We start from the raw sequence: 12286 nt of genomic DNA, 5'->3' as shown, positions 1-12286 counted from the left end.
GAACTGCCGGGCCAGATAGGGACTAGCCCCAAGCCTGCTGGGGCTGATAGGGACTTCGCTCCAAGTCTGCCGGGGCTGATACGGACTAGCCCCAAGACTGCTGGGAACACATTGGGACTGGCCCCAAGCCTGCCGGGGCTGATACGGACTAGCCCCAAGTCTGCCAGAGGTGATACGGACTAGCCCCAAGCCTGCCGGGGCTGATACGGACTAGCCCCGAGCCTGTCGCGGCTGACAGGGGGTAGCCCAAAACCTGCCGGGGCTGACAGGGAGTAGCCCCAAGCTTGCCGGGGCTGACAGGGAGTAGCCCCGAGCCTACAGGGCTGACAGGGAGTAGCCCCAAACCTGCTGGGGCTGACAGGGAGTAGCCCCGAGACTGTCGGGGCTGACAAGGGGTAGCACCAAACCTGCCGGGGCTGACAGGGAGTAGCCCCGAGCCTGCCGGGACAGACAGGGAGTAGCCCCGAGCTTGCTGGGGCTGACAGGGAGTAGCCCCGTGCCTGCCGGGGCTGACAGGGAGTAGCCCCGTGCCTGCTGGGGCTGACAGGAAGCAGCCCCGAACCTGTCGGGGCTGACAGGCGGTAGTCTCAAACCTGCCGGGACTGACAGGGAGTAGCCCCGAGTCTGCCGGGGTTGACAGGAAGTAGCCCCGAGCCTGCTGGGGCTGACAGGGAGTAGCCCCGAGCCTGCCAGGGCTGACAGGGAGTAGCCCCGAGCCTGTCGCGGCTGACAGGGAGTAGCCCCAAGCTTGCCGGGGCTGACAGGAAGTAGCCCCGAGCCTGCAGGGCTGACAGGGAGTAGCCCCAAACCTGCTGGGGCTGACAGGGAGTAGCCCCGATACTGTCGGGGCTGACAAGGGGTTGCCCCAAACCTGCCGGGGCTGACAGGGAGTAGCCCCGGGCCTGCCGGGACAGACAGGGAGTAGCCCCGAGTCTGCCAGGGCTGATAGGGAGTAGCCCCGAGCCTGCCGGGGCTGACAGGGAGTTGCCCCGAGCCTGTCGGGGCTGACAGGGGGTAGCCCCAAACCTGCCGGGGCTGACAGGGAGTAGCCCCGAGTCTGCCGGGGCTGACAGGGAGTAGCCCCGAGTCTGCCGGGGCTGACAGGGAGTAACCCCGAGCCTGCTGGGGCTGGCAGGGAGTAGCCCCGAGCCTGCCGGGGCTGACAGGGAGTTGCCCCGAGCCTGTCGGGACTGACAGGGAGTAGCCCCAAACCTGCCAGGGCTGACAGGGGGTAGCCCCGAGCCTGCCGGGGCTGACAGGGAGTAGCCCCGTGCCTGCCGGGGCTGACAGGGAGTAGCCCCGAGCCTGCCGGGGCTGACAGGGAGTAGCCCTGTGCCTGCTGGGGCTGACAGGGAGTAGCCCCGAGCCTGTCGGGGCTGACAGGGGGTAGCCTCAAACCTGCCGGGACTGACAGGGAGTAGCCCCGAGTTTGCCGGGGTTGACAGGGAGTAGCCCCGAGCCTGCTGGGGCTGACAGGGAGTAGCCCCGAGCCTGCCAGGGCTGACAGGGAGTAGCCCCGAGCCTGTCGCGGCTGACAGGGGGTAGCCCCAAACCTGCTTAGGCTGACAGGGAGTAGCCCCGAGCCTGCCGGGGCTGACAGGGAGTAGCCCCGAGTCTGCCGGGGCTGACAGGGAGTAACCCCGAGCCTGCTGGGGCTGGCAGGGAGTAGCCCCGAGCCTGCCGGGGCTGACAGGGAGTTGCCCCGAGCCTGTCGGGACTGACAGGGAGTAGCCCCAAACCTGCCAGGGCTGACAGGGGGTAGCCCCAAACCTGCCGGGGCTGACAGGGAGTAGTCCCGAGTCTGCCAGGGCTGACAGGGAGTAGCCCCGAGCCTGCCGGGGCTGACAGGGAGTTGCCCCGAGCCTGACGGGGCTGACAGGGGGTAGCCCCAAACCTGCCGGGGCTGACAGGGAGTAGCCCCGAGTCTGCCGGGGCTGACAGGGAGTAGCCCCGAGTCTGCCAGGGCTGAGAGGGAGTAGCCCCGCGCCTGCTGAGGCTGACAGGGAGTATCCCCGAGCCTGCTGGGGCTGACAGGGAGTAGCCCCAAACCTGCCGGGCCGACAGGGAGTAGCCCCGAGCCTTTCGGAGCTGATAGGAGGTAGCCCCAAATCTGCCGGGGCTGACAGGGAGTAGCCCCGAGCTTGCCAGGGCTGACAAGGAGTAGCCCCGAGCCTGCCGGCGCTGACAGGAAGTAGCCCCGAGCCTGTCGGGGCTGACAGGGAGTAGCCCCGAGCCTGTCGTCCTGACAGGGGGTAGCCCCAAACCTGCCAGGGCTGACAGGGAGTAGCCCCGAGCCTGCCGGGGCAGACAGGGAGTAGCCCCGAGCCTGCCGGGGCAGACAGGGAGTAGCCCCGAGCCTGCCCCGGGAGTAGCGCCAAACCTGCCAGGGCTGACAGGGATTAGCCCCGAGCCTGCCGGGGCAGACAGGGAGTAGCCCCTAGCCTGCTGGTGCTGACAGGGAGTAGCCCCGAGCCTGCTGGGGCTGACAGGGAGTAGCCCCGAGCCTGTGGGGGCTGACAGGGAGTAGCCGCGAGCCTGCCGGAGCTGACAGGGAGTAGCCCCGAGCCTGCTGGGGCTGACAGGGAGTAGCCCCGAGCCTACTGGGGTTGACAGGGAGTAGCCCCGAGCCTGCCGGGTCTGACATGGAGTAGCCCCGAGCCTGCTGGGGCTGACAGGGAGTAGCCCCGAGCCTGCTGGGGCTGACAGGGAGTAGCCCCGAGCCAGCTGGGGCTGACAGGGAGTAGCCCCGAGCCTGCAGGGGCTGACAGGGTGTAGCCCCGAGCCTGTCGGGGCTGACAGGGAGTAGCCCCGAGCCTGCTGGGGCTGACAGGGAGTAGCGCCGAGCCTGCTGGGGCTGACAGGGAGTAGCCCCGAGCCTACTGGGGCTGACAGGGAGTAGCCCCGAGCCTGCTGGGGCTGACAGGGAGTAGCCCCGAGCCTGCCGGAGCTGACAGGGAGTAGCCCCGAGCCTCCTGGGGCTGACAGGGAGTAGGTCCGAGCCTGCTGGAGCTGACAGGGAGTAGCCCCGAGCCTGCTGGGGCTGACAGGGAGAAGCCCCGAGCCTGCTGGGGCTGACAGGGAGTAGCCCCGAGCCTGCTAGGGCTGACAGGATGTAGCCCCGAGCCTGTCGGGGCTGACAGGGAGTAGCCCCGAGCCTGCTGGGGCTGTCAGGGAGTAGCCCCGAGCCTGCTGGGGCTGACAGGGTGTAGCCCCGAGCCTGTCGCGGCTGACAGGGAGTAGCCCCGAGCCTCCCGGGTCTGACATGGAGTAGCCCCGAGCCTGCTGGGGCTGCCAGGGGATAGCCCTGTGCCTTAAAGAGCTGCGAAGGTGGGTGCCCCGAGCGGTTAGCTCCGAGGCTGTCGGGGCTGCCAGAGAGTTAGCCCGAGCCTGCCGGTGACAGTTTAGGTTAGGTTTCATTAGATGTGTATTATTTGACACGGTAGCTTAGGTTTGATTACGTTAGTAGTAGGAGTAAGGTTAGATTAGGTGTGTGTATTATGACTATGTTGGCAACACTGAAATCTAGTGTTATATTAAAGAAATATGGCGGTATTCTTCGTTCACGCACGACGATTTTCGTATATAAGTAAGGGACTTATTTAGGATGGGCTAGGTGGGCTTACATCTCTCCCAGTGATCACATCAATTATCTACTACTCAAGACTTTAAATGCAAGGCATTTTCAAGGTATTTGTTATTTATTTATTTATTAGTGGCTGGGACATAAGAAAAATTCACCAAAATTACTGATATGTTTAAGTGTGTGTTTATTTTATTGGAGCAATGAGTGATCCTCAAGAAGAACCGTCCACGCCGAAAAAGAAAAGTGAAATCAGGAAACAGTTATCTAAAACTGAGAAATCTTGGCGGAAACAATATTCGTTGAATCATGGTTGGAGGAACCTTATTTTAAGGTTGGATGGCTAAATCTAATGATCTCCATAAAGTAAAATGTTAATGTTGCAAAAAGGAACTATCGGCCGGTAAGAGTGAATTAGAAAGACACAGCTCCACGCCCTCACATAAAAAAATGCATTACAGTTGAAAAATGTCTCCAGAATTACCAGTGTTTTACAAGAGAGCTAACTGATGACAAAGTAAAAGTTCAGATTACGATGTATGAAGTCCTATCAAGTAGCTTTCAATGAGTCCTTGAAAAGATTGCCCCTTTAACAAGATGTTCTAAGTAATTTTACTTTTCTAGATCCAAAAATTGCATTAGGTGTCAGAGTAAGATTGTTGAAAGGGCTAATATCGCACTTACTTTACTAGTTGATAAATGTAATTCAAAAGTAAACCAAGAATCAGTATTAAATGAATGGAGTCTTTTACCCAATTACTTTTCTTCTGAAGAGAAAACTGCTTATCTAAATTTGCCCGTACTAGAATTTTGGAAGAGAATAGAAGAATGTTACAATTTCAATTCTGAATTTTTTTTTCAAAAATTTAGGAAAACTAGCCAAAATATGCTTTTCTTTGCCCCATTTTAATGCAGCTGTAGAGCCCATATTGTCAATGGGTAGCGATATAAAAACTAAGAAAAGAAATAAACTATCAGCAAAAACAGTGTCGTCTCTAGTGCGAGTGAAACTTTACATGAGCAACATGAACAGAAATTGTTACAACTATCCAATCACCGACGAAATGTTGAAACTGTTCAATGAAAATATGTAGCCTTGAACAAGGATTAAAGAAACAACAAAATAGCTGCTAGTTGCGAAAGAAGAGGGAGAAGAAGAATGTGAAAAGGATGGAAAAGGATCATCAATAATAATATGCCGATCTGAGGGTAAGTACTCTGTTGCATTGTGATATTTTTTAGGAACATTGTCTTGTTCTAATTTATTATTTTAATTCGTTTTTAAAATGTGTTTTTTGGAGTTTAGATCATACAACCCCAAGAGGCATTTTTTCCAAATTTGGGGAATTTTTTAACCCATCTGGGAGATTTTTTCGTAAAAACTTGGCAACAATGTACGTGGCAAATGCAGAGTTTATTGCTTGACCTTGATCCTCAGTTCGAATTGCGCTGACAATAATCAGACTTAAGATGTATACAAACAATATTGTTCTTAGTTTGACACATGGCTAAGTGTGAAGACTATTTATAATGCTGGTGTAAAAGTACAAAAAAAATTACTTTATTCTATCCGCAGCGATCTCTATTCTGCATTTAAAGACGGCCGTGCATGATAATGTGCCAATATTTTAAAAAATTGGCGCCAATAGGCGAAAAGAATTAGCCAATAAATCAATACTACATTTCTGTCCAACTATCTAAATTAAAACAAACATTAAAAATTGAATATTTATATTATTCAGCCAAGAAATGGACGCGATTTCATTAAATTTATGTGTATGCTGTAATAATGTGTAACACTCTTTATAAACTCTAAGTAGTGTGCTATAAGTTCTTTTTAAAATATCCCACCTTATTTTAAGTTGGTCACACTGGAATATCATACAAGTTGAAAGACCTTGATGCTCAGCTGTTTTAACCTGTTCTAAATTCGCATATAGGTTATTTACAGGCACAAGAGAAAATATGTCCAAGTTACTGGCTTTGGACAAATTAAGCAATTTGTTTCAAATAATTAAAACAAATGGAGGAATTACTGGGTGTTTGTATAAGCTGTTTAGGTATATTGCAAATATTACAGAGGTAGATCAGAACTTGATACCTAACGAAATACGGGGAATAATTAAAATAATCTTCTTTCCAGGCAGGATGATGTCAAACTGGGCACACTTATAGGAGAAGACAAATACGGGAATAAATATTATGAAAACAATATGTATTTTTATGGTTAGTTATCAGATTTAGTTTATTTTCTACATTCCATATGTATAGTTAGTCTTCATTTGCTATATTGCTAAGCTTGTTGATAGATTCGGATTGGATTTAACTTAATTGAACTGGTAAAATGTATGATTATATATTTATAGGACGAAATCGATGGGTGGAGTATGCAGATAAAGTATTCCTGGATTATGATGGCAGCCAAGTTCCAGCAGAGTGGTATGGCTGGCTTCATTACAAAACAGACTTGCCGCCCCACAAGGTAAAGAAGATTTATGTTAATACATTATATAATCCGGAAAAGTAATTAATTTTACTCTGGTTTGCAGATGTTACATGCACAATCAGTGTTTAAGCCTAAACCTATTTTATTTCTTTATTTTATAGCAGTAAAATGATAGCATGTTTCTAGATGTATTTAAAGATTCCCCTTCCCCTTAAAACAATTAAGCAGAATCTGATTACAGAACATAATCATTTCATGTGAGGTGATAAAATGGTTAGCACTGTAATTAGGAGTTATTTGGTAATTCTTCAGAAGGAGTGAACCAAAGGCGAGACAATTTATTTAATTATTGCCTTCTGCAATGTCTATTCACACGTAAATAAGTGATTTTACTTTCTGCTTGCAAGTACTTTCAACTTTTCCGAGAGGTCCAGGGCGAATCACTGGATAATAGAAAAATTTCAGATCACATATGCTGATTCGTTTATTTCCACACAATTAAGCAATCTTATGACCAGGGAAAGGATTTATATGTAAATACATATTTACTTATAAAGCTAATATAATTTATATTTTGCATTATCTTTATGTTTCACAATGTGTAGGGTTGAAAAATCCTACTTTTATTTTCCATATTTTTCCATATTTTAGAGTTTAGTACATATTTTCGTTAATTTCCATATATTTTCCATATTTCATATAAAACAGTCCATATTATATTAGGTTTAACAATAAAACAAAACAAAATTCCATTAACTTTTAAAAATAGATTTCAACAATAGAGATTTAAACACATGTTCAGTAATCCCTTTAACATCAGAGTTATTTGAAAATTAGCAGTCCTATCAACAATGGGAAAGTAAGTTACAAAACTGTATTAATTTAATTTAAAATTTTTAACAGACTTCAGTTGTGCAGCTCAACAGTTAAATGCCAGTCAGAGTACACATAGGTTCAGTTTTGTAAATCATACTATAAAGACGGTAAATATGCCAAAAGTACGTCATTCAGTCAATTTAAAATCAAAACTAACAAGTTACATTTCAGAATTTAAAGAAGATGGTTTATCAACTGACAATAAAATATTATTTTGTAATTTGTGTCAGTGTGCAGTATCATCTACACAAAAGTTCCTGGTGCAACAACACATTACAACTAGTAAACATCAGGCCAACAAACAACTAAATTCCAAGCAGAGACAATTGTTTTTAACACAACCAACAACATCGAATGTAAGATCTGAGTTTAACATCGACCTGTGCCGTTCTCTCATCTCTGCTGATATTCCTCTCTACAAACTAAAGAATAAGGTCTTCAGGGAATTCCTTGAAAAATATACTCAACATACAATCCCGGATGAGTCAACACTTAGGAAGACGTATGCTCCATCCATCTACGATGAGACAATACAGAAGATAAGAGATGAAATTAAAGATAGTTCAATTTGGGTTTCCATTGATGAGACTCCCGACAAAGAAGGTAGACTTGTTGGTAATGTAGTTATCGGTTTGTTAAGTGAACAATATTCTGAACGAATTCTTTTACATTGTGATGTTCTAGAAAAGTGCAATAACAAAACTATAGTTAAACTGTTCAACGAAGCTATGGGTATCTTGTGGCCAAAGGGTATTATGTACGATAATGTGTTATTCTTTATTAGCGATGCTGCCCCTTATATGGTCAAAGCTGGACAAGCATTATCTGTTGTATATCCTAAATTGACTCATTTTACTTGTGTGGCGCATGCATTTCATCGTGTGGCAGAAGTGGTCAGAGACAATTTCCCTAAAGTAGATTTGTTGATTTCATCAGTGAAAAAAGTATTTCTCAAAGCTCCCAGTAGAGTTAACGTGTTGAAAGAAATGTACCCTGAAATTCCATTGCCACCAAAGCCAATTTTAACTAGATGGGGTACATGGCTAGAAGCAGTTGAATATTATGCCGAACATATAGACTCTATTAACAATGTTCTCCTTGCATTGGACTCTGAAGATGCAGTCTCAATTGATACTGCGAAAACAGTTACCTGTGACATAAGTGTGAAGAATGACTTAGCTCACATTCAGCATACATTTTCATGCATCATAAAAACGCTCAAAAGTCTCCAAAATAGGCACCTTTCACTATCTGAAAGTTTTGAAATTATAAATAGTACTGTGGAACAACTGAATCGTGGTAGAGGTAAAGTTGCAGATGCAGTAAGAGCTAAGGTGGACACTGTACTTTCAAAAAACCCTGGATATGAAGAACTACAAAAGGTTGTTGCTGTGATGAGTGGTGAATCAACAGTGAAGATTAACTTGGACTTATCCCCAGCAGACATTGTGAAAGTGAATTATGTACCAGTTACTTCTTGTGACGTCGAACGCTCTTTTAGTCAGTATAAATCTATCCTCAGAGACAATAGAAGAAGATTCACTTTTCAGCACTTGAAAGAAATGTTTGTAACCTATTGTTATGGTAACAGACAATAAAAATTGTGTTTTGTTGAAACTACATTGGAAGATAAGGTACGTCCATTATATTTTTTGTTTAGTTTGATTAAAATGTACCAATATTTAACGTACATAGTCATTTTTTTATAATTTTAAGTCCATATTTAATTCCATATTTTGGTAAAAATCCATATTTAATTCCATATTTTGGTAAAAATAACTACATATATATTTACATATTTCATATATTTTTAGTCCATATAAATCCGTTCCCTGCTTATGACATTTTTCACACCAGACTTCACCTTCCTCTTATTACTCATAATTCTCTTTCATTACGTCATTGATAACTTTATTCCTCCATTGAATCCCCCCCCCCCCCGGACCTCTTGTGGCGACAACATAAGCAATCACTTTCTCAATCGCTGAAATGCTTTTTGTGGTGGGGAACATGTAACTGGTTCACTTCTTCTGAAGAATTACGTTTACAATAACATTTTACGGACTTCAATAACTTCGTCTATTTCAGGATCCTCATCGACCAAAATACCCGTGGATGGCAGATCACACAGAAAATTTATCTGGGACTGAAGGTGCGTACATGCCATACAGCACCACAAGACCCAAGATAGAAGCCTGGGTGCCACCCAAACCCAAGTCGTAGACATGCAGCTGCACTTCCAGTGAATATGACGTAATAGACATTTGTAAATAAGTGGAAGTGCCGCTTGTAACTTGTATTGTATGCATGGTAGTCACAATTAAAACCGTTATCTTTGAGAGGAACTTTATGCAGTTTTTGGTTATAATTTTCTTCTGATTGCATGTAAGTGGAACTAAAAATAAATATTTTGTTAATGGTTATTTAATGTCCTAGTAATAGTTTTTCCAAACATCATGAAGTTGTTATAAAATCAACTTACACAAAAAATACCGGTACCAGTACTTGTTACAGAATTGTGAAATATATGACCTTAACTACCGTATAATTGTATCTTTTTGGCATGGGTCAGAAAAAGAAATTTTATAACTTACTCGATGTTTATCATTTATAAAAATTGCAATTTACTAAATGTGTTGTTGTTTTCTAATGCCAGGCATTTGACAATAAAGTCGTTTGACCTCTTGCACTCCAATATTTTTCAAAGATATTATCATGGCCAGCCACTGAAGCACAGATTTTGAGGTATTCCGAATCCATTTCTTGGTTTGAGTTGCACAATGGGCAGTTAAGGGACTGATATATTCCAATTCTATGCAGGTGCTTGGCCAAACAATCATGGCCTGTTGCCAATCTAAATGCAGCTACAGACGATTTTCGTGGTAAATCGGGAATTAACTGTGGATTTTGATGCAGAGAGTTCCATTTTTTCCCTTGGGATTGAGTTATCAAATTTTGTTTGTTGAAGTCTAGATTTAATAAATCTCTTCACAGAGTAATAGCTACGTAGATTTAGTAACAGGTCTGTAAGTAGCAGTGCTGCCCTTCTTTGCTAAAGCATCTGCATTCTCGTTTCCCAGGATTCCACAATGGGATGGTATCCATTGGAATAGAATTCTTTTATTGAGTGATATTAATTGAGAGAGCATTTTAGTTATTTCTGCTGTTTGAGATGAAGGTGTGTGTTTAGAGACGATTGATAGAATAGCTGCTTTGGAGTCTGATAATATAACTGCATTCCTAAATTTATTGATGTGGCATAGAAGATTCCTGAGACATTCACTTATTGCAATGATTTCACCATCAAAACTTGTTGCTCCATAGCCAAGAGATCTATAAAGTGAGAAGAGACAGCACGTAACACCTGCACCGGCACCTTGTTCTCTGGAGATCAAGGATCCGTCGGTGTATAAATGAAGCCAGTTTTGTGGAGGGTACCTAATATTAATTGTCTCTAAAGACAATTGTTTCAGTATTTCAGTGTTTACTTCTGATTTCAGTATTTCTTCTGTTAAATTTAGATTATATTCTATATTTAATAGAGTTAAAGGGTTTGGTTTAATTTGTAAGTTTTATTTTAAATTCAGGATATTGATTTTCTGTTTTAATTCTTGAACAATGGATATGAAACTTTTTTGAGTTTTCCATCTACAGAGAGGACTGTATGAATGCCAATTGTTTCCTGGTAATCTGATAAGTTTAATTTACTAAATATGATTCACATGAAATAAAGACATTTACACAATACTCAAATAAATCATTAATTACAGTTTATCAGAGTAAAGGAATTTCATGTTGAAGGTATACCGATAAGCTATCACAATTTGACTATAATTATGTATGTGTATTCCGCCTTTGCTTATCATACAATTAAATGAATAAATTAATTAGTCATATTTTTCATTAACGTTTTCGGTACGTAAATTGTACCATCTTCAGATGTATGTATATGATGCTAATTGTTAACCAAGCCTATGGGTACATGTATCGTAGACTTAAATGATCAGTGTTTTTGTGCATACTGTGCTATGTCGGTGAAGTGTTGCCATGATTACATAAATGATTACCTTAACTCTTATATACTATTTGCTGGTACAACACATTATCAAAATTAAATTAGAATGTTTCAGTCAATATTTAAAACACTCTTTAAAAACACTTTTTAAAAAACACTGTTTAAAACTGTTTAAAAAGCACATAGTTTGTACATCACTTTAAATATATGAAGTATGTGATCACTTATTGTGTGGTGTTTGCCGATGTGAAGTTAAATGAGGCAGTTGTGGTGATCTTGTTATTTAGCGTTGAGCTGGACGCAGTATCGTTAACATGGCTATGTTTGCTAAAAGTGATGTTGAGACACTTCCATTGTTCCATTGCATGTGAATGCGTCTCGTGTATTGCACGGTATTATTATTTAATTCGTAAACATATGTTGCGCGTTTAATTAGCTTCGAATTTGTCTCTTGCTACATTCTTTATTTCCACAGCGATATCCTCATTTGTTCATCTTCTTGGAAGAGACAGTACTTCCATCGGCCCGTACCTCTCGCCCCCTCAGTGTGCCTACATACACACGTCAAAACAGACAGCAACGCCACCATTGGCTTTCGGTAATCGTTTCTTGCGCGAGCTATACTAAACATATAGTCCCTAATTTGATCATGGGCTGTATGTTCCAGAAAATAAACAACTCTTGAAATGAAGAAGAAATAATTTTGCGCATCTTAAAAAAAAAAGACAATCATTGTTTTCTTGTTATTCATTAAATATTCCTGATATCTAGGCATTATTCAACCAAAAGACAGTTTGACCAGTAGGGGAAGTTTCTACCTATTTCTGTTATACCATCAGCTACAGACGCAGCAGTCTCAGTGAGAGTTTTAAACTCTTGAATGCATAAAATAAAAACTATCGTGTACTGCAGAAATTGTTGTCTAGTTTTAAACTTACACTTTACGAGACAAGAAATTAAAACGAAAAACTCATTCTCCTAGTACAGAACTCCAATATCATGTTTCACTAACACTGGAGGACTCTGTAGTTCAGAAGCATGAACACTTACAAGTGGAGAGTAATGGTGGACATTCTTTAATTGCAAGTGAAAACCTTTCGAAGTTTTCATACAGTTTTTGTGGGCATACGTGTAACACGGTTTAATGAAATGCATCAGGAAGAACAAGACAGGAAGTGATTATCAGTTTTTGTGAATAACTCCGGATTTGCGAACTATACATATCAATGTACATAAATACATACTTGCATAATAGTAATGCTCATAGTATGTGACATATATTTTTTGGTGATATTTCATAATTATAACATAAATACTGCAGCAAAATCTCGCCAACATTTTAAAGTAACTGTGCAAAACCGTGTCACAA

The 12286-nt window shown here is 43.4% G+C and overlaps 1 protein-coding gene across 1 annotated transcript; it reads left to right on the top strand.

Annotated features, from left to right (window-relative positions):
- The first annotated feature begins 5453 nt into the window (after positions 1-5453).
- LOC138703694 (probable NADH dehydrogenase [ubiquinone] 1 alpha subcomplex subunit 12) lies at positions 5454-9325 on the top strand. Its single transcript, XM_069831797.1, has 4 exons — positions 5454-5640; positions 5724-5806; positions 5947-6062; positions 8991-9325. The coding sequence occupies exons 1-4, from the start codon at positions 5546-5548 to the stop codon at positions 9123-9125; spliced, it is 429 nt and encodes a 142-aa protein (XP_069687898.1). The 5' UTR covers positions 5454-5545; the 3' UTR covers positions 9126-9325.
- The last annotated feature ends 2961 nt before the right edge of the window (positions 9326-12286 follow it).

This window comes from Periplaneta americana, chromosome 7, assembly GCF_040183065.1.
Source record: "Periplaneta americana isolate PAMFEO1 chromosome 7, P.americana_PAMFEO1_priV1, whole genome shotgun sequence".
Classification (NCBI taxonomy): domain Eukaryota; kingdom Metazoa; phylum Arthropoda; class Insecta; order Blattodea; family Blattidae; genus Periplaneta; species Periplaneta americana.
This window is presented reverse-complemented; position numbering and strand designations above follow the sequence as displayed.